The sequence below is a fragment of the Lepidochelys kempii genome, chromosome 4 (genome assembly GCF_965140285.1).
Source record: "Lepidochelys kempii isolate rLepKem1 chromosome 4, rLepKem1.hap1, whole genome shotgun sequence".
NCBI classification, from domain to species: Eukaryota; Metazoa; Chordata; order Testudines; family Cheloniidae; genus Lepidochelys; species Lepidochelys kempii.
The window spans coordinates 93073974-93097374 of NC_136383.1; the positions used below are offsets into that span (position 1 = coordinate 93073974).

Genomic DNA, 23401 nt, shown 5'->3' on the forward strand with positions numbered 1-23401 from the left:
TCTTTTTCTAGTGAACATGTGCTTTTAGGCCAAATCCTTCTCCTTCAGCCAAACCAGAATGTGATGCAAGGAGGGAGGTAGTGAATGAGTTCAGCAGCTGAGATCAAGGAGTTCTGTCTATCTAATACACTTACATGCCCTCTGTTACTGAAGTATCTAAGTGCCTCACAATTTCGAACGTATTTATCTGCACCCCGATAAGGTAGAGGAGGACTATTATCTCCATTTTACAGATAGGGAACTAAGGCACAGAGAGACTACATGACTTAGAGTCATAGAAATGTGGGGCTGGAAGGGATCTTGAGGTCATCTAGTCCAGCCCCCTGTGCTGAGACAAGACCGAGCATACCTACTCCATCCCAGAATGATGTTTGTCTAACCTGTTCTTAAAAAACTTCCAGTGATGAGTATTCCATTATTTCCCTTGGAAGCCTATTTCAGTACTTACCTATTCTTATAGCTAGAAAGGTTTTCCTAATATCTAACCTAAATCTTCCTTACTGCAGATTAAGCCCATTACTACTTGTCCTACTTTCAGTGGACGTGGAGAACAACTGATTACTGTCCTCTTCATAACCACCTTTAACAGATTTGAAGACTGTTGTTAGGTCCCCCCTCAGTCTTTTTCCCTCTCAAAACTAAACATACCCAGTTTTTTTTAATCTTTCCTCATAGGTCAGGTTTTCTAACCCTTTTATCGTTTTTGTTGCTGTTCTCTGGACTGTCTCCACATTGTTCCTTAAGTGTGGCACCCAGAATTGGTCATTGTACTCCAGCTGAGGCCTCACCAGTGCTAAGTAAAGACCATTACTTCCTGTGTATCACATATGACGCTCCAGTTAGTACACCTCAGAATATTAGCTGTTTTTGCAACTGCATCCCCTTGTTGATTAATATTCAATTTGTGATCCACTGTAACTCCCAGATCTTTTTCAGAGTACTATTGCCTAGCCAGTTATTCCCCATTTTGTAGTTCCTTCCTAAGTGAAGTACTTTCCATCTTGGTTGAATTTCATCTTGCTGATTTCATTCCAATTCTCCAATTTGTCAACATCATTTTCAATTCTAATCCTGTCCTCCAAAGTGCTAGCTTGGTTCCATACACAAATTTTGTAAGCATATTCTCCACTTCATTGTCCAAATCATTAATGAAAACATTAAATAGCACCAAACTAAGGACAGACCCCTGTGAGACCTTGTTAGATGAGTCCTACCAGTTTGATAGCGAACCATTGATAACTACTCTTCTAGTATAATTCTTCAAGCAGTTGTGCACCCACCTTAGAGTAATTTTGTCTAGTCACGAGGCTGTGACAAAAGCCTTACTAAAATCAAGATGTATGACACCTACAATTCCCCCCTCCCTCCCATCCACAAGGTCATTAATCTGGTCAAAGAAAGGAATTAGGCTGGTTTGGTATGATTTGTTTTTGACAAGTTCATGTTGGCTATTCCTTATTACCCTGTTATTCTCTAGGTGTTTACAAGTGGATTTTTAAAATATTTTGTTTCACTATCTTTCAATGTATCAAAGTTAGACTGGCTGATCTATAATTCCTTGAGTCCTCTTTGTTTCCCATTTTAAAGACAGGCACTATGTTTTCCATTTGTCAGTCCTTTGGGACCTCACCCATCCTCCGTGAGTTCTCTAAATTGATCAATCACTAATGTTTCTGAGATTGCTTCAGATAGTTTCTTAAGTACCTTAGCGTTCAGAGTTCCATTTATGTCCTGCTAGTGTGATTTATTGATTTAGAAGTAAACCGTGCTTATGAATAAAAGGGAAAATATTATTACCCTTTGAAAATGAGATCACTTATTTGTCTAATATGGAGTTAGATGCCTACATTTGAAAATGTTAGCCAAGGTATTTTATGTTTCTGTAAGAATATTTCTTCTTTGCTATTCCATAGATATAATCGAGTATCTTTATAATAATATTTTCTACTAGCCTAGCATGGCATTGCCACCCTTACTTCTGTGCCGCTGATAGTGGCAGCACTACCTTCAGAGCTGGGCGCCCGGCCAGCAGCTGCTGCTCTCCGGCCACTGAGCTTTGAAGGCAGCAGCTGCCGTTCTGTTCGCTCTGCCTTCGCAGCCGAGTGGCTGGAGAGCAGCAGCTGCTGGCTGGGCGCCCAGCTCTAAAGGCAGTGCCAGCATCAGCGACAGAACAGAAGTAAGGGTGGCGTGGTTCAGAGGCAGATTAAGGTTTCCTGGGGCCCTGGGCCAGAGCAAGTGAGGGGCCCCTCCCCACCCCTTCTGTCTGCGGTGCCCTCCCCTGTTCTGCCCCTTCTGCCTGTGGTGCTGCCCACAGCCCCACCCCTTTCTGCCCTTTCCCAAGGACCCTGCCCCTGTTCCACCCAGGGGCCCCCAATTCTGCCCACCCTACAACCTGTTTGCTCCTTTCTGCCCCCCCGCCCCCCGAGCCCCAAGACTAGAGAAGCTTTGTCCCTGCACCATGGCCATGGGGCCATAGTGGGGAGCCAGAGGTCCTCTAGTCCCAGGGACGCAGTAGGGGTCCGGGTGCTGGGGCTTCCACTGCCACCCGCCACGGTTCTGCAGGGGACCAGGGTCAGGGCTCTGGGGCTCCTCCCTCCCCACCTGCCTGGCGCTTCTGCCAGAGAGCTGGGTAAGGCACAGGTGCTTCCCCTGCCACCCCGGAGCTTCTGCCAGGAACGGGGTCGGAGTACAGCAGGCTTTCTCTGCTGGAGGCAGGACTGGGGGTTGCTGGGGGACTTCCCTCATCCCATGGCTTCTGCTGGGGACGGGTGGGGTGGATGCTGCAGGGGTCTTCCCCCATCCCACGGCTTCTGCCGGCTATAGGATTGGGGGACACAGGGGCTTCCCCTGCCCCATCCGGTGGGCAAGAGAAGCCAGTGGCCTCCCAGTTGGCTGAGGCCCCTGGGCCTGGGCCCAGTGGCTAATCCAGTGCTGTACCCGTTGCTCTGGGAGGAGTGGCTACGGGAAGACTAAGGCAAATTTTGGGGTGGTACAGCTCCTGCGAGCTCCTCTAGCACTATTCCAATCACCTTCAGAAAAGGCAAAGTGAGGAGCATCAAAAGGAAGTTGCATATAATGTTTTTGCACTTCAGCTAGCTTTATTTACTGTAGTAGTTATCCACATGTCCAGTGTATTGAGGGCACTCTCGAGTATTCATATTTGTACTAGAAATTAAACTGAAATGAGTTGATATTGAATTCTAGGACATTGTGAGTCCGTCTCCTGTACACTGAATAGGAGAGGGAAGAAAGGCCATCCAGTCTGTCTTTTGGGGCCAAGGACCATTTGATGCTCATTTCTATGCATCAGTACTAATTTTTATTTTTATTTGATTTCTGATTTGGAGCTACATCTGTTAGTTCATGCATGTAATGCTAAGATATAGATAGGGTTCAGACTAATACAGAGCTTCTCAAAATGTTTACAAGGTGGAATACTTTTTAATAGCAAGATTTTCTCCTAAACCATCTCCTGTCCTATATGCAGTAGCGTAAACTACATTCCACTCCCATTGCAATCATATAATATCCCTATTGCAGATACACTACTTTAAAAGAATCACTGCCCAAGTGCAGGAATGGATAGGAGATGGGGCTGCTGCACAAGTATAAATGAGGGAAGTATTTGGCCTGGAAAACCTTTATTACTGGTTGTGAGGCACAAGAAAGGAAAAAACCAGCTTGGTTTTCAGATCACAGATTGGGTTTGCAGGGCTGACAGTTAGAAAAGACATCTTCATACTTATAAACTAAGTATATTTGACATAAAATCATTGAAACATTAAACATGAAATCCCACAATGTCATTTTTATAGACTAGAACCATATTTTAAACAGTAAAATTAGAAAATGCCAAAATTAAGGTTTTGTCTGTCACTGTTTGTGGCCATCTTACAGTCTGACATAAAAGAAAAGAAGCGTTTCTTGCCATTGATTTGGTGCCATATCTGCAACATGATTGAGAAAGGGTTAGGATATTATTGCCTGAGGTCAGGTGTAGTTGGAGACTGTTCATCTCCTTATCAACCTTCTCTCTTATGAAAGAGTGATTAGTCATTGGGCAATGGTTATGAGGCCTGTTGAGTTGGTAGCATTGTTCAGACTGTTGCATGATTGAAGGCAGGAGACTGCTTTCCTCAAAAGAGGTGTTGTCTGTGTTACTTACCAGAGGGCCCATCCACTCATGACTCTCACACCAGTGTTACACCAGTGTTTCTTCTCTTAAATTAAAACTTGGGTAATGGAATGGAAAATCAGACCCTTAATATACTGTTTAGAGCAATATGCATTCTATGTGCTTGCTAATGTACAGAAGTGAATTTTCTTCCATCTTTGTATAGTACATGAAATATATGTGCTTCCTTTTACACTAGTTAGGCCTGATTCCTCAGCATTACTGATTTTTTCAGTCATAGTAGGTCCAACAGTGAGAAATAGGTAAATTCTCTTTATACAATGCTTTGCCCTAGGGGAGACCTTATAATGCAGAAGGTTTTTACATTTTCATTAATCCTAATAATTCAAAATCTGTTGTCTGTTGATTGAAGAACAGAATGCCACAGATTTCCACATTGGAAATCTGGCATTGCAATATAAATTCTCTTTATTTTTTTCAAAAAGAAAAGGAGTACTTGTGGCATCTTAGAGACTAACCAATTTACTTGAGCATGAGCTTTCGTGAGCTACAGCTCACTTCATTGGATCACATTGCATCCGATGAAGTGAGCTGTAGCTCACGAAAGCTCATGCTCAAATAAATTGGTTAGTCTCTAAGGTGCCACAAGTCCTCCTTTTCTTTTTGCGAATACAGACTAACACGGCTGTTACTCTGAAACCTACCTTTATTTTTTTCTTCATTCAGTCCAGGTTATACAAATGTGATCACTTGGACATCATTCAATTTATTGAATAGATAAATAAAAGTCCAGAAACCTTCATTAACAGCTGTTTGGTGATTTTGCAATTTGAATAGGGTTTGGGATGCAAAGTGTGCAGCTGAACATTTTAGAGGAACTGGCAACCAGTAGCAGTTTATAGAATGTAAACTAATGACATTTAAAACAAGATTAGAAAAGGTCACCAACAAATCTTGAATTAGAATTCTGAAGAAGCCAATGTGGCTTCAAGAAAATTAGTCTTCTCCAAACATTATGAATTAAACAGAACATTGTTGGCTGCTGTATATATTTATAGAGGAGTTCCTGTCATCTTATCTTTGAGAAGCAATTACTTCATTGATACCTGTGTATAATGAAATTGATTTATCTTAATTACCTGAATAGTAGTACAGTTTGTATGTATTACTTCTGAGTTTAAGGTGTGGTGTCCCCTTCTCTCTTTTGGGGAAGGAATCAAAAGTAATCAGCAAAGTTCTTTGAGCCAGATAATAGAAATCTAAGAAGGGAAATAAATGCTTGAACAAGCATTTAATGCATATTAGCATGTTTTCATAAAGAATTTATTCTGCATTGCACGGTGTACAGTGGGATAGCTCCCACCTGACACAACAGTATTGCTGTTGATTTTGTAACTATTGCTACCTCCCTAATAGGTGGATTCTAAAAATAGAAATATCTGATGTGTGGCCTGATGCCTGGAAACTATGTGCAATAAGCAATAAACTTCTAGAGAAGTCCTCTTAATCACTGCGGGGAAGAGAAGAATGGAGGTTTTCTGCCTAGCCTCCTTTTCCCTTCACAATCCTCTCAGAGAATGAGATTCCTTGCTTAGGGTCTGATGGGGGACAGAGACAGCGAAGGCAGAAGGGGACTGAACAGACCCACTCTCTGCTTCCTTTCCTTTCCCAATGGTGCTTAAAAGTACCTTGCCAGTAGAGGAAACATACATGGTGGAGCCCCATTCTGCAAAGCCTGGACTACTGATTTCCAGTGATGGAGGATCTTGCTGAGTTTCTGTCAGAATTCTCCATTCTTTGTTTGATGCTGATATTCCTTCCTGTAATCCTGTGAAGTTAATATTTATTGCTGCTCTTTTAGGGATCTGGTTTTATTTCCTCTTAGCAACTGTAACCAGTTATAACAAATATTTTTGTTTGTAATATTTGAATTGTGAGCTATGAGATGCTATTAGTAATTCTTTTTTTGTCACTGAGGCTCTTTTGACTACATGTCAATATTAGTGTGGATATATTTATCTCTGGTATGTGTACAACTTTGTATTGTTTCTTATCCAGAAGAGAGACACATTTTTAATGGCATTCCAGAGATGGAAGAGTTAAGGGTGCCTGAGTGTAACTTTGGTGACTCTGGTTGGGTAGGGTTGATTTACTAGGGGAATTGTTGGTGTATTTGTGTCAATGGGTGGATTTATATTGGTATATGGCTTTTTTCTATATATCCTGTTTTTTGTATTGTTTTGAGTATGGCTTTATCTTCCACTATTGGGGTTTCATGAAGCGCAAAGTATTTTTGTTTGTTTTCCCTGTTTTGTTCAGTGTTTAAATACAAATAGTAGATCTGAAAGTTTCAATTAATTTGTTGTACTATAATATTATCCGTTTTACCTCAGTGAGAAATTGACCAGCTTACCTCACTTAATAATTGTATGTGGAAGTGAGACAGCCACTAGCAAAGATACCTGCAATCTCCTGTTGTCCCCCATAGGAGTGAAACCACAGGCTGTACTTAGTCAGAATGGCTGCCAAACATGTATAGTCTTTGACAGTGGACACAAAAGACTACTCCTTGGAAAGTTAGCCATTAATTCTTTTCCATTGTTTGCAATGCAGTTGAAGCCAGGCTGACCTCAGAAAAGTTGACCATCCCTTGGATTCGCTGGTTGGGAAACTGGGCGGGAAACTGGGCAGGAAACTGTTAGGAGGCAGGGATTATTGGCACTGCAAATGCTCATCAACATGTCCTTTTTGCTATACTGCTGCAAAGTGATTTGACACATTCCATAAAGCAAACTAGTTAATTTAGTTGCCTCGCTGTGGGGTTTTCTCCCAAAAGTCTGATTGATCAAAAAATGAAAAAAAAAATCTGTATGTATTTTCAAGACTGTATCTTCAGACATTTTTCACCAAAATTTTATTTAAAAAAAAAGTGAATCAAAACTAGGTTACAAAGGAAAATTCTGCTGCCACCTTCCATATGGTGCATCTAGTATGCCACCATACTATATGAACATTATGTAAACATTTTTATAATTCTTAGAAATGTACTGTAAGATGTTCCTGTTCTCAATCTTATTCAATTTCAAAATTCAGTTAAAATTGCCGATATTTTCTTTTTTTCCACCCTCTACAGGAGTAACAACTGTCTTGACAATGACAACGTTGAGCATCAGTGCACGAAATTCCCTCCCAAAAGTAGCTTATGCAACAGCCATGGATTGGTTTATTGCTGTTTGTTATGCATTTGTATTCTCTGCATTGATAGAATTTGCCACTGTAAATTACTTCACAAAACGAGGATGGGCATGGGATGGAAAAAGCGTAGTCAATGATAAGGTAAATGATAATGAAACACATTTATATTTCCAGTCAATTCTAAGAAAGCATTTAACAGATATTTTGGTAGTTGCTTACTACTGAAAAATACTTGAAATTTCAAACCAATAGAAAGATTATGTCTTGTGAGATGAAAGTAGGTGTGGATAGAAAGATATTGTAAAGTGTGTGCTCAAATTGCCAACCTCTCGCAGAAATTGAACTGCATACAAGAACTTTCTCTAGCAGGCTGTCCTTGGAGAAATGATTATTGTGTCAAGGCTTTTGCCACATTAATCAATATCCTATTTGAGTCTCGTTAAATGTCAAAAATATAAATTCTGAGGTTACACCACATTATGCTCCTGAGTCCTTCATGTGGAAATGAATAAAATCAGAGTAATATTTCTGTAAAATATCTTTATTCAGATTTATTCAAAATAACTGTAACCCTTCTGCCCATCAGAGTTGGCAGCAAGAAGGGCCAGGTTCAGTATCTAGGGGTTCCATTCCAACAATGCAAAACCGGCTCGAGCCCCCACCCAGTGACCTGGGACAAATATATACCATCCTCGCTGGGCGCTTCCAAGAGGCAATACTTCCCCTCTCGCAAGCACAGAGTCTGAGTGTAGCAAAAGCCTTTTAATAACATAGAGAAACAATGTGGCATTATGTTGTGGAAACACCACCAACAGGATTCATAACACAACCCATGAGCAAAAAACCCACCCCAAGCAAATTGGGGCATGTCCTTTCCCTTTGGTTCTTGAGTCCAGCAACCCAAAGTCACAAAAGTCCAACAACCCAAAAGTCTCTGTCCCTGGTCAGGTTTCAGAGTAGCAGCCGTGTTAGTCTGTACTCGCAAAAAGAAAAGGAGTACTTGCGGCACCTTAGAGACTAACAAATTTATTTGAGCATAAGCTTTCGTGAGCTACAGCTCACTTCATCAGATGCATCCGATGAAGTGAGCTGTAGCTCACGAAAGCTTATGCTCAGATAAATTTGTTAGTCTCTAAGGTGCCACAAGTACTCCTTTTCTTTTTGTCCCTGGTCAGTGCAGCACCAGAGTTCGAAAGTTTATCTGCAGAGTTTTACCTCCCAACCTGGGTGGAGATGGGAGGGGGGGTTTAAGGGGTCCAAAGCCAATTGCCCCACCTCTCCATGCGGCTCTGCTCCACTCCACACTCTGCTCCACTCCACACTGCAGTCATCCCACAAACTGCTCCGCTTCACCAGCCACTCTGCTCTGCCAGCCATCCCATGAGCCGCTCCAGCTGTTCCGTAAACTGCTCTGCTCCAAGAGCCACTCTGCTCTGCCAGCTGTCCCGCAAACTGCTCCACAATATATCTTCAGGCTCCCCCACTACTTAACACAACACTCCATGATTTCAGCTCTTAGTAAGTTTAGCTCTTTTGTGATTTCAGCTTGTAGTAGGGGAGCCTCAGTGCTGGTGCACCATTGGCCCAAAGTGAATTCAGCTCAGCAGCCTGTAACTAGACTCCAAATGGAATCAAAATTAGCTCGGATATTCCACAGTGGAGAGAGGAGGAAGTGCAATTAGCGTAAGGGGCCCATACCACCACGTATTAATACCTGTCCTCAGCCTCTCTCAATTCACTGAGTTTTGGAACCCATGTTCCTTGCCTAGCGAGTGCTACTTAGTTGATGGCAAGTCCCTCCATCATAACAAAAGGCCAAGTATAGTTCCACTGTCTTTGATTCACATAATCAGGATAATAATTTATTCTTCCTGCCACAATAACAGAGAAACTGGGGATCCCACAGCAGCCAAAGTGACCATTTGGGCAGCTATGGGCTCATGCTAGGCTGCGTGGGTGTGCCTATGCAAATGAGATCAGCCCCTGAAGTTCTTTTCCACAACTTGCCACAACTCACCACCAGATGTCAGGGTAGAGCTCATCCTGACTCTGCTTACATCAGCTTCCTACACTTGCATCCATTACATTTCAGAACATTGGAGATACTGTCACAGTCACCCAACTTCTTTATTTCCTTATTTGTTTTATAGTTGTCCATTTCCCTCTTGTGCTTTATCTGCATCACTGTAAAGAATGAAGGAGTTATATGTAGGGTTTTATTTATAAATATAATTTGCCCCTCAGGTTATGTCTGATATTAACCTGCCCAAATGCCAGGAGTTAAATCAAAGAGGGTGTTAAGAGGAAGCAAACAGGAACCAAAATAGTGGCTCCTTAATGGATTAAGGGGGGTAAACTTTTAATTAGGGAATGGCCCTGCTTGGCTCCCACCAGGCTGCATAGTTTACTCATCATAAGGCTGAAGGCCTAGCATCAAAGGGGGTCCCAGAATCTTAAAGATGCTTCCCATGGGAATGAGAGGGGGCTGCCCAGGGAGTGTCAGGGAGAGCTAACAGTCAGACAAGGAGAGACACATAGGCAAAGACCGCATGCTGCAGGCAGGAGAGTCTGCTCCTCCCAGCTAGAGATGGGAGTTAGCTGGGTTAAGGGGAATTTACAAAAATGTTCAAGGAAAGATTAAAGTGTAGGTAAGGGACAATATATGTGTGGGACCCTTTGCTCTGTGTGCTTTCTACCTTTGGGTGAATGAATAATGCTTTGTTTTGAAGACGCTGTTTCTGGGTCACTTCAAACTTATATTGTCGTGGACACCTGAAGGGAAAAGGTTTACAAGTGCCAAACTCAACTGGGGCTGTTTAGCTAGCAGGTTGAGAAATCTGGGGTTGGGGAAGGGGCCTGCAGCCTAGAGACCCAGTCTCAGAGTGGCTGGACAGTGTGATTCCACTCAGAACAAGGTGCAGGAAGCTAGCTCTGTCACCTGAGGCGTGCACTCAAGAGAGGCTGTCCCTAACCATGGGACGTGCAATATCGGCAAATTCTAGGTGTTCCAGCGTGTTGTGAGCAGCAGTGCAAGTAGGGCGGTCTGCTCCAGTACACAGTACCAGCAAGATATTTATAGCTGGTACGGCGCACCGGAAAGAGGAGCAGATTGTGGGGCTGCTGGGCGGCCCCATGCTGGCAGCTCCTCCGGTGCAGCTGTACTGCCCCAGCCCTTCCATGCAGGGTCTCTTCTTTCTGTCCAGCAGCCAGCCTCACTGGTGGACAGGGCTGGGGGAGGTACAGCTGCTGGTGATGCTGCTGGTGTTCTGCTCCTTTCCCTGCTGGGGTTCCCGGGAGAGCCCTGAACCCCAGCGGGGAAAGGAGCCAAACATGGGGCTCCCGGGCGGCCCCATGCCGGCAGCTCCTCTGGTGTGGCTGTTGTACTGCCCCCAGCACTGTCCTCCTGCGGGGCTGGCTGCTGTACAGAGGGGAGTCTCCAGCACAGCGGAAGAAGGATAGAGACCATCCTTCCCAGCCCCAAGATAAGGGGGGTGGATCATGGGGCAGGGATGGGGAGAAGTAGGGGCCCTGGGCTGGGGGCGGGGTGTTGAGTCACATGGAGGGTCACATGAGGAGGTCATTTGCCCCTCCATGGAGGGGAGGGGCGTACCAGTAAGAAATGGATTCCACTTGTATCACTGGTTGTGAGGATCTTTGCAAAAAATAATTAAACTTGAATATGGGCCTGGTATCTAAATCCCAGAAAGCATGGAAAAATGCAAGCACATAATGGTCCTCTGACCAATTTAATTTCAGAAGATAAGGCCTGTTTAGTTTTTATGAATCTCGTACGCTACCTGAAATTTCTTCTTGTCCGTCTTATCATTACCCTAATCAGTGGCTTGGTCTGGCAAGGGTGCAAGTAAGTGCTGACCTATTAGTAGGACTTCTAAGCATGGTGGAGGAAGCTGAGAGTAGGAGGCAAGACAGCTGGGTAGGTTGGCAAGAATAGCCTGTTCAGACTAGGTCACAAGGCGTTATGCAGCTAGGAATGAGAGAAATTTTTTCCTTAGAACTCAGGACACATTTTTCAGTGGCTGGCCCATGTGGCTGCTCTCCCTCTGAGTTTCTTTCAAGTGCAGCTCATAAACACACTCCAGACAAGCTGTAGGAGTACTGGAAAATCATTAAAATGCCAGCACCGTACTCATGGTTTTTACTGATTTGGATTGCATCTAAACAGCTGTGCTCTGACCACAATGTGTCTCAGGCTCTGTTGCCCTTGGTCACGGCCACTTTCTCCCTAAGCCATCAGTGCTGAGTTTAGTGCAGTTCCGGTTTGTTCATGGTGCTGATCCTTGTGCACATTTGTCTGCACTATGCGGAACCCTCTTTGCTCAAGTTCTCAGTAACAGCTCTTTTTGCGCTTCTATTGGCAACTCTCATCAATCTGCAAGAGAGTCAAGAAAATGTCATTTGGGTCCCTGTGGCCATGTGGTTTGCTAAGGAAAGCGAGACTTCATTACAATCATTATTTTGACTCTGATTCAATTTGCTTAATGTTCAGTTGAATATTAGGCTTTCTGAGATATAGAGAGTAGGTGTTAATAGTTTGCTGTTCTTTAGCATTCTTCAAATACCACAGAGCACTTTACAAACCTTCATAATGTAATTAAGCCTGTGTGAGCTCCGAAGTATTCTCATTTTACAGATCAGGAAAAAAGACTTCAGTGAAGTAACTTGTTCAAGGTCACACGGTGAGACTGTGGCCAACCAGAAACCAGGACTTGCCAGTCCTGACCCTCCAGTCCTGAGCTCTAGCCTCTAACATACACGTTATCCATTCGGTTAATTGTAACCTCTTGTTGGTTGAAAAGCTCAATCTCAAATTTCTTTTTTACGCTATAGGACAACTTTCAAAGTAGGAGTCTAAGCAAGACTTTCAAAATAAGAACGCCATAATTAAACAGTTATCTTCATGCATTAAATAAGTAGTTGCATGCACAGAAACTTGGTTTGCATAAATAACTGCATATTTTGCACATGTAATCACCTTTTTTGTGCTTACAGGATCTGCATATTCTACAGGCACAACTTCGGCACTTGTTATTGAAAATATGGTCCTGTATATTTTACCCTGCAGACTCCTTGCCTATTGATAGCTTTTAGGCCCAAATCCAACACCCATATAAGTTAGTGGAAAGACTCTGATTGATTTCAGTGGGCACTAAATTGAATCTTTAGTTTCCACAATGTGACTGCCTGCCTTCACAAACAAGCTGAAATTAGTATATGTTCTATTCTTAGTGCCAACAAATGACATCTGAATGAATCAATGCAAGATTGAATCTTCAGTCACACCCTTGGTTTTATTGAAAGCATAGAGTTATAACACACAGTCATTATGCTGTAATAGCAGTAGCTGAGACACTATGAGACTTACAATATCTTGCAATGTTTCAGAGTAACAGCCGTGTTAGTCTGTATTCGCAAAAAGAAAAGGAGTACTTGTGGCACCTTAGAGACTAACCAATTTATTTGAGCATAAGCTTTCGTGAGCTACAGCTCACTTCATCGGATGCATACCGTGGAAACTGCAGCAGACTTTATATATACACAGAGAATATGAAACAATACCTCCTCCCACCCCACTGTCCTGCTGGTAATAGCTTATCTAAAGTGATCATCAGGTGGGCCATTTCCAGCACAAATCCAGGTTTTCTCACCCTCCACCCCCCCACACAAATTCACTCTCCTGCTGTGTGGGGGGGTGGAGGGTGAGAAAACCTGGATTTGTGCTGGAAATGGCCCACCTGATGATCACTTTAGATAAGCTATTACCAGCAGGACAGTGGGGTGGGAGGAGGTATTGTTTCATATTCTCTGTGTATATATAAAGTCTGCTGCAGTTTCCACGGTATGCATCCGATGAAGTGAGCTGTAGCTCACGAAAGCTTATGCTCAAATAAATTGGTTAGTCTCTAAGGTGCCACAAGTACTCCTTTTCTTTTTGCGAATATCTTGCAATAACTCTCATTATAATATTTCATTTAAGAAGTCTCCACACACCAAAATTTTGTGTGCTCTCAATTTATATATTATCAAATCCTAAACATACTTAGTTTAAGACAAAATTCCTGCTGAAGTCAACAGAAATTTTGCCTGAATTAGAAGTTCAGGATTTAGCTCATTTATTTTAAATTCTGAACAAAAACATACTCATATTGATGACACTTTGGCTTGTTGCACCTGTTTTCAAATCGCTTATACTCCATTATTGAACATCCTTTTAAAATGAAGTAGGTGTGGGTTATTTTCAGTTGTGTTTCTAGCTCATCAGACATTATTCACTTTATAATTTATTTAAGAAACAATATACCAGTAAGTTAATTTCATTCTTGTCATTTTTCAAGTCCAGTGCAGTTTAATATAATCCAATTGGACTGAAGTTAGCAAAGAGATCACAGAATATGAGAAATAATGTATATTAAAATGAGTGATGTCTGAGGACCAGAAACACAATGGGATGATACCAGACACCTACTGCTAATTGTAATGGATTCCGGAGGATCTGAAAACAGCTCAGTTAGCCAAAAGCAGTGTAGACATACCCTCAGGGACTCCTTAGATCAACAGAAGTTTGAATCAATTGAAAACATAAAGTACTTTTGATATTGGTGTAGAAGGGACAATGTGTGTGGAAACTTTTAACTTAATGTAAGAGTGTTTTAATCACCTGAATATACTGGCGTTATTGCAAATTTGGTGTCAAGTCCTGTACATTGTTGTTGTAAATAACACAGAACAAATGTTATTGCTGTCTCTTGATTTTATATTATGTAATTACTCTCTCTACCATACCCTCATTCAGTAAATGAGAGAGAATGTCAGCTAAGGAAAACTCCAAGTTGTGGTTGCTCCTGACCCAAACCTGGGTACAATATTATGTATTTCCCTAATAGGAGTGAAGCTAAGATTAACAGTTAATGTTTGCACAGTGGTTTGAATGTGTAAAGTGGTGCATATAAGTGCAAAATATTATATTATTAATAAGGAAGAACAGTAGAAAAAGTGACAGCGCATCCTTTTTTAACTCCTCTTGTTCCTAGTGAAGAATGAGACACCCACAACTTCAGGCATCACTCTCTAGATTCTAGAAATAGATCCTGAATCACTTACCAACAGATTATCTGCATGTCAAACAAATGCAGCTTTTCTGACTGGCACATTGACACTCCATTATAAATGATATAGGAAGACCATATGAACGCTCCAATCATCCTTCAGCTATTGCTTTAAATTAGTGTAAGAGTGTTCTTGCATGATCTCAGAAGTGGCAGCTGCTTAACAGCTAAACTATGCCTTCCCTGGGCAAAACAAGCAAAATTCAAGTGACCCAGCATCAACAGCGTGTCTACTCAGGTTATCATTCTTGATCTTAAATGCCCTTTCCTTATAAATAGGTTAGTTGACCTGTTCCCTATTTTATTTCTTACAACTCTCAAATGTACTGATGAGGAATCTAGCTCTGTTCCTATGTAAGTGACTACTGTAGGAAGTCATTCAGCCTTTCTTTCAGTATTGCTACCTTAATTCTACTGCTCATGAACTGTCCATTCTGAAATTCATCTTGTTCATATATGACAAGATTAGTTCTGTAAAGGCTACCTACCGATTGTCAATTGAAAATATTCTATCTTCTAACAACCTATTCAATAATTACAGTCTTCCCATATCCAATTGTCTAAATATTTGAAAATTAGAAATTGCATTCAGAACAAAATCATGTTGGGATTTTCTACAGTACTGCAATATCTACTTCCCTGAAATCATGTAATGACTAAAAATTAAGCTTTCAATATTTCAATTGTTTCTAATACAAAACCCACAATTTACCATAATATGAAAAATCCCATTAATGGGATTACAAATACTTTAATAGATTTTTTAAAAATCACGGTTCTTGGGTATGAAAGAAGGGATTTTTGCAGATTAGCTCATATGCACCTATCTCTCTGTTCTTTTTCTCTCTGGTTTTACACACCCTGACCCTGAACACAACACAAAGCTCAGCCACTTTCAGCTAATAAGCAATGTGTCAGGGTCAAGGAGAAATGACTGTGTTTACATTCCACTGAGGTTCTTCTCTAACTCTGGAGTAGGCTTGGAACTTGTATTTCATTGGGGAACTGAGATGGGGATCATAGGAATTTCCATAGTACATAGCAGTCCGCATTCACACTCCAGTCAGTACACCAATTCACACCATGCCTCACATGAGGTGAGAACTGGAATGAAACTCAGCCCTCCCCAGACCACCTCCAGCAGCTTTTTTTCCATGGAACATAGGCTACATCTACAGTTTACACCACTCTTGTGGTGTCTGAGGGTATGTGTAGCTACACACCGCAGTGAAAGGCAGGCTATGTCCACACTGCCGTGTGTAGCTGCCTAAAGGGTGATTGGTCTCTTGAAAAATTTAGCCTCTGAAGTCCAGATCCTGAACCTCCTTGCATGTGGTCAGACTCTTGAAGCTGGGCCAGTGAAGTCAACCTTGCTCTGTTCAGACAGAACACTTTGCAGGGTGTGGGCTTGTTTTCCAGGGGAAAAAATGACACAAGACATGGCTCAGACTTGTATGTGTTTACCTACATTTGCTCACTCATTCATATATCTGATTGACACCATTTTAGAAAAGGTAGATTATCAGGGTCTGCTATTACAATTGCTTTTTGCATAGTCAAAAAGATGAGTCACCATCAAGGAATATAGGCCAAAATATAGGGTTCGTGTAACTTAAGTCTTACAAAATTTAATATTAACAGAAATATTTTTTAGGTGGTTGGATTTAAAAAAAAAAAGAAGCCAATAAAGACAATTTTTTGTTTTTGGTTTTAACATTCCACTACGACATTTGCAACGCAAACATTGCAGCATTGTATTAGCACACAAGAAAAAAATGGAAATTATGTTTTCAAAATCATGTGGCAAGCAGAATGAAATACAAAAAGTAAGCAAATAGGAAAGATGGTGATTAGATTTTAAAAATGTGGGGTTTTTTGTATAACTTAGGAGCTGATCCTGCATAGTGCAGGAAAGAGAATGGAAGGGTTTTTTCGGCCACAGTTGTTGAAAAGACATAGCTGTTAGTTCACATCTTGTTCGGGTATCTATGTTATGGTACATAGACAGCCAACCTACCTTGTACAGACTACAGGTTTGTGTATTAAGGGGATGAAGGGAAAGGGTGTGGAAGTGGCCATCGGCAGGCCTCCTTACCCTTATCCTCACCCTCAATCCTGACCATCAGATCTGGGGCAGGGATAAGTAGATACATACCTCACGTAGTGATGATAATGTGAAGTAGGGCTGTTACTCACTAACAGATGTCTCTTCCCCAGGTTTTAGCCGTTGCAGGATTTTAAAATATCCTCAGCCACCCAAGCAAGCAATATAAATATAATTTAAAATATATGCGAGTAACTGGAGTATCTTAAATAATTGAATTATAGTAAGAGTTTGTATTTTTATTGGTGTGGAATTATGGGGTTTATGAGTAATGCAAACATTAGATTTGGGGAGGAGAGATGTCCCACTTCCTAATTTTTATATAAATGTACTGACAGGTAACCTTAGTCACCTGGCTGTGCAATCAGTCTTTAATTATCCCCTTCAGCAGTCATTGTAATCCTCCTTTCACTTCATTGTGGTGGGAACTGGGCATTAGATCAATGAGAGTGGATTGTATCATTCTCACCTACGTTTTATTTTGGTGGTGGCCCTTTTCCTGATCCATTCCCTGTTTCCTGTTTACCGTTAGCTCTGTCAGAACACTGGGCCTCAAGACAAGACTAGAGACTGTAATCCTTTTCTGAAGCTGGCTCCTACTCAATCAATCTAGGGAGAAGCCAGTCCTTCGAAGATATCCACAAGCATGGACCCTTTCTCCCCTGGAGACTCCTGTTGACTTCAGTGGGACTCGTGTGGGCATAAGGGCCTATGCTTGCAGATTTCTTTACTAGATTGAGACACTATTCTGTAGCTTCCATCTGGGAGACTGAGGGCATCGTCTACATATGCTTTGTCATTATAGTAATCACCGATATTTATTTTCCCATCTTCACTATTTTTAAAAACATTTGAAATGCTGTTTTATTGAATCTGATTTGGCAAATGTCCCATGCAGTAAATATTTAACTCCATGCTGTCTTCCAATAGAAAAAAGAAAAAGCATCTGTCATTAAGAAAAACAATGCCTATGCAGTGGCTGTTGCCAATTATGCTCCAAATATTACCAAGGACTCAGTGCTACCAACAATCTCCAAGAGTGCTACAACCACAGAACCCAACAAGGCAAAGCCAGAAGCCAAGCCGCAAGAAGCAAAGAAAACATTCAACAGTGTTAGCAAAATTGACAGAATGTCTAGAATAGTGTTTCCAGTCTTATTTGGTACTTTTAACTTAGTGTACTGGGCTACATATTTAAACAGGGAACCTGTCTTACTTGGGTTTGCTCCCTCAACCTAAAAGCTGAATTACACTGGGAATGTATAGCATCATTATATCAGTTAGGTTGTTTTGCTATGTACAGTACGACTAATAACTGCTAATCTGTGAACCAATATGTACAGAGTGTATATAGATATCTTATCCGTGTATCTCCAAAGGAGACACACAGTGTTTATTCATGGATCTGTAAACAGATAACACCCACGGCTAATATAGCCAACTCTTTAGAAGTTCTACCCAGGGGATTTCCTTTAAACTGGGATTCAAATGCACAGAATTATATCTTCTCCATACAATTAGAGGACAATATGGTCCTGCATAACTATTTAGGAACAGTATTTTCTTAATTTAAAGTTAAAATATTTTTCTATAAAATAACTGATTCTACTTTAATGGGATAAGCTGTCATTAAAAATGATTTTTTTTAAAAAAAACTTATTTCATACAATGGTAGTGCCCATGTACATATTATAGAGTGATGAGCTCAAACTATTCTGTTGTTCACAGCCATTTTGGAAAGTAGTTATGTTTAAAACTTAGTAAAGACTATTGGAATGCCAAAGCCATTAGTTCCTTACTTCAAGACCTGCTTTGAACTTGTTAATGAAGTATTCCAACTCATTTAAGTGAGCAGTGGTGAGCATCAATCAACTTCCACTAGAAAAACTTTTTTTTTCTCCTCAGTGTTTGTTTCTCTGAGGTTGCTGAACCAAGTTCTCCTTTTCAGCAAGGTCAGAAAAGGTTTTTTGTTTTTTTTTTAAATTAGATTGACATCAGGCTCATAAATATTGGTAATTGACACTCAGAAATTTTTCAGGGTCAAGTATATCAGAAATATAAAATGCTCTTTTTCCTGCTTCGTATTTACAGGAAAATCTGCCTTAAAAAGGCTTCCTCACATCTGCCCATAGAAGCCACTGTTTTCAAAGGAAACTGCAGTTTGGGATTGCAATCCAGGAAGTTGTCCTCATGGATAAGATTTATTGCTGCTTTTGTAAATTGCAACTTTACATTTCACTGACATCACTTAACAACTTTGTATACTAGAAAGGGTTTTGCTAAGATTTGAGTGTTATTTTTAATAAACTTCAGTGCATCATCAGTAATTGTCAATTATTTCATACACAAAATATAACAAAATTGGAGCTTCCATTTGCAATTTTATATGCATATTTAATGTTAGTAAAATTAATTTTCATCTGAACCTTTGCAAATATTCCTTATGCCCTGAAAGGCCTGGTAAATCATGGCATAACTAATAACTGTGCACTGTATTTAGATTTTAATATACTTGGCCAATCAAAAATATTTTGATTCACATATACATTAGCAGTTATTAGTTGGCCTTTTAAAATAGATACACCTTTATGATGGTGTGTTTACAGTAGAAACATATGTCATCGTATAGTGTCATTTATTGCAGTTTTGTACAGTACTTGAGTATAGTGCATAAAATAGGTATGTTCAAAGTTTGACAAACTTGTACAAATATTTCTAAAATGAATAAATGAATTATCTTAAGACGTGGAAACTAGCAAAAACAAAGAAGAAGAATCTAACATTGCTTTTTTTGCTGTTTAATTTTTCTTGTCTTTTTCTTTGTTTTTAATGTGATTCTATTTTGTGCTTTGCATGACAGTATAGATGCCAAGGTCACAAATGCATTTTATTAGTAGACTTTACAATGAAGACAGACTTGACTTTAGTCAAGCAAGATATTCCATACAACATCAGTAAAATAGAAGGGAGAACCACTGGTGAAATGTGTATTCCCTTCATCCCCTCTAATAAAACCATCTTTATTCATCAACGGTAGTTGAAAAACAAGCACTTTACTCAAAACATTAAAATAGAAATATCCTTATTTTCATATATATATTTATATATAAATGTAGATCTTCCATGTAATACAGAGATGTGTGCAATAGGGTGATAAAGTGTAAAAGGGTTGAAGGCAAGCAATAAAAAGTTTTTTCATGGTATAATTATACATTTTAAAAATGTTTTATTTGTAAATTATAAAAGATCCCTTTAATGTCATAGTGTCCAGGTATAACATATATACATATGTAGAATATTTGTAAATATTGGTCCAGTAGAAAAATCCTTTCATGTTTCTGTCTGTTTCTGGTAAAGGGCTGTGACTGTGTAGTATAGTGGAGGCCCAGGCTTATCTGCTCTCAGATAGCAGGTTGATTGCTGTTTTCATGTACCTTTGGGCATCCTACAATCTGATGGGGGCTCTCAACTCCCATTAACCTCAACAGGAGTTGAGGACTCTCAGCACCTCACAGGTTTGGGCTTATAAAAAGTAAGGTCTGTATTTACCCCAGTTACATCCCAGATAGCTCAGCAACGTTAGGTTTGCTGTCTCAAATAATGGGAAGTCAGAACTCTGCCCTCTAGATACATGAGCGGTGCTTAATTTGTGCCAGGGCTGAGCCCCAGCACCTCTAGGCTTGGCATTTCATAGCCCCAGCACCTCTGCGCTTGCTGTATCAGTCATGAATGTAAAAAAAAAAAAAAATGGCTTGAGCACTGGCACCTCTTTCATTGCAAATTAAGCACTGTATGTGAGTGTGTCCAGAGGTCCATTTGATTGTGTGACGGGAGAGGGCTGTATAGTTTTTTTTTACAGCTACACACATAAAGGTATCTGACTTACAGAATCAAGCAAGTCCTGTCTTCACTTGAGAAAAATAACGTGTTTAATTTATAGCTGCACCAGGACTGCGGTAAATTGTGCACCCTCAACTTCACAGAGGGGCTGCTCCTGTTCCCACCTAAATCAATGGGAGTTTTGGGAGCAGAGTCAAAAATAATGCCTTAGGAGCAACTATTTAATGCACTGAACAGTCCCTCTAGACTTGTGCAACACCTAGAGTAAATTGCATAACCACCAGACCTTTATCGCATACTTACAACGTAGAGAAACAAACACCATGTCAATGCAATCTATGTGCATAAATATGCTTTCAGAGAGCTACATGCAGTCAGTGGGATTTGCAAGGGCATATCTGAAAGCAGTTTCAGCTTGAAGCCTTGTACAGTTGGTCTAAATTTAATGTTGGCTTCTTTTGTTTATTGCATTTTAAGCAATTTCTATCAGTTGTCCTTATAATTCCAATGTTAAATCATTTATGATGATGAAAATGACTAAAAATAAAACTGGTGTGTTCTTAAGAGTGACAACTGTATAGCTTTCAGAGTAACAGCCGTGTTAGTCTGTATTCGCAAAAAGAAAAGGAGTACTTGTGGCACCTTAGAGACTAACCAATTTATTAGAGCATAAGCTTTCGTGAGCTACAGCTCACTTCATCAGATGCACATCTGATGAAGTGAGCTGTAGCTCACGAAAGCTTATGCTCTAATAAATTGGTTAGTCTCTAAGGTGCCACAAGTACTCCTTTTCTTTTAACTGTATAGCTGAATGCAAAGATTTATGTGAACACAAGTACCCAAACATGAATTTTGAAATGCCAGCCTTAGGGGGTTTTTTTAATTCATTTTAGTCTGTGGCTAAGATTTTTCAAACCTTAAAAGTTAGGCTCCTAAATTCATATTTAGGCACCTTCATAGATGCTGAGCACTTGGCATACATCTACAACATGGGGAAAAAACACATGGCTGGCCTAGGTCAGCTGACAGTTGCGGTGTAGATGTTGGGCTAGAGCCTGAGATCTGGGACCCTCCACTCTCCCAGAGCCCCAGAGCTCGGATGCCAGCCCAAGCCCAGATGTCTGCACAGCAAATTTTAGCCCCACAGGCGAAGCCTTGTGAGCCCGAGTCAGCTGACTCAAGTGAGCTGCGGCTGTGCTGCGGGTCTTTTATCCCTGTGTAGACGTAGCCTTGGAAGCTTGATCAATTTCAATATGATTTGTGGATGTTAAGCACTTCCAAAAATCAGCCCACTTTTATTTATAGATGTAGGAACCTAAATTTGAATGTTTGGCCTAACTTCTGTCCCTTTCTAGTTTATTCCCACCCCCTCTGCCCTCCCAGGCCATCCTCCCAAGCCTTCTGGTATTGCATTTCTTACGTGACCCCACAAATAAATACACTAATAATTTAAAACTATAAAAAAATAAATAAAATGGCCTAACACTGTGGTGACTTGCACTGGGCTCAACATGGTTCCAAGCTAGGGTTAAAGAATAGCTTTTCGATGTAGGGACTGCAACATTTACTCCTTGATGCATAAGGCTAGAGAATAGTACCCAAATATTAATAGTAATTTGGAATTGGGGGTGAGAAAATATAGAGAGCCCAGGGTTTATCAGTCTTGGCATCCTCTGTGGTAGTCTCCTGTCTTAGTGTGTCTGTTGTAATGCACTGGCTTCCAAACATTTTTGTTGATATTTTTAAACAGACAAAGTAACTTTACCTTTCATTTATATTTAATGCAGCTGCGAACTCCTGTGCTATTGTGATGTTTTATTTATGTCCTCATGTTCTCCCAGCTCTTTAGTGCAAATTTTTGGCCTTATTCAAAATGGCCACCATGTCCTATTATTTCAATTGGTGTGACGTTACATGGGCCCAGATATTCACAGGTATTTAGTCTCCTAACTTCCATTGATTTCAATGGAAGTTAAGAGTCTAAATATCTTTGAGGATCTGAGCCATGACGCTCTCAGGGAAAATGTCTGCCAGGAAGGCTCTGTTGTAGTTTGGAAACTAGAGGAGAAACTACGTGCAGTTGGGGGAGGTAAGCAGAATTCTGAAGGGAGTGCAAGAGAAGAAGGAGAAGGCTGAGGGAGAATGTGAAGAGAAGGGGACTGAAGGGGAACAGAGGCAGGATATGGGCTCAGGAGACTGTGGGTACTTGAAGTGAGAATGTGAAAGGGACAGCAGAGTGGTTGAGACGTGTGGGGAGCAATTGTGAAGAAATGGGGCAGCGAGGGATAGCATAGCAACTCCACTTCTCCAGAGGAGACGGTAAGTGGAATCCCTTTCTAAAGAGCCCTTGGGAAAGCTTACATACCTTTGTGTGTGCATTTGAGGTTGGATTTTGAACTTGCAGTTATCACACACCAATTGTGGGCAGACAGCTTTGCACTAAAGGCTAAAAGGCAGATCAGACCCCAATGGATTTTTGTAATCATGATTTTTTGGTGATCTGACTCATAATCTTGAATCCTCTGGATTGGCAATGCCACTAACCACTTCATAATGTGCTTAATTTTGTGCTCTTCCATCTCTCTGCAACTCCTGAAAAGAAAACAGATATGTCAGGAATAAAGTAAATCCTGTTAGTTCCCAATACATTTTCCTCAGGTTGTATGTAATGCCTTATTTTGAGGGCCTAAGTGGAGCCTCAGAGGTGCATTGGCCCTCTGCACAATCACAAATACCATTATTTGCACTTTTTAAGAAATCTGCACTCCTAACTTAAGTGTTTATGTGAAAAATAAGTCCATATCTGGATATGAAATTATGATCAGTCCCAATCCCACTTTGAGTTAATACATGGCCCATACTGCCAAAGTTCAGATCAGCAGAACAGAGCCATGAAACAGAGCAAAAGAAGATGATAAAGTGAGTTTTATCAGCAGAACCAGGAAAATTATTTAATTCTTCTTTCAAAAACAGCAAGTAGAAGGATAAGTGTGCAAACATAGG

The 23401-nt window shown here is 40.8% G+C and overlaps 1 protein-coding gene across 1 annotated transcript in view; it reads left to right on the forward strand.

Annotated features, from left to right (window-relative positions):
• Positions 1-19779, forward strand: part of GABRA2 (gamma-aminobutyric acid type A receptor subunit alpha2) — a 78604-nt gene extending 58825 nt beyond the window's left edge. Inside the window, exons 9-10 of the mRNA XM_073340104.1 lie at positions 7269-7471; positions 17489-19779. Of these exons, the coding sequence (XP_073196205.1) occupies positions 7269-7471; positions 17489-17797 (512 nt within the window). The 3' untranslated portion in view covers positions 17798-19779. The remainder of the gene's footprint in view (positions 1-7268; positions 7472-17488) is intronic.
• Positions 19780-23401: the final 3622 nt, after the last annotated feature.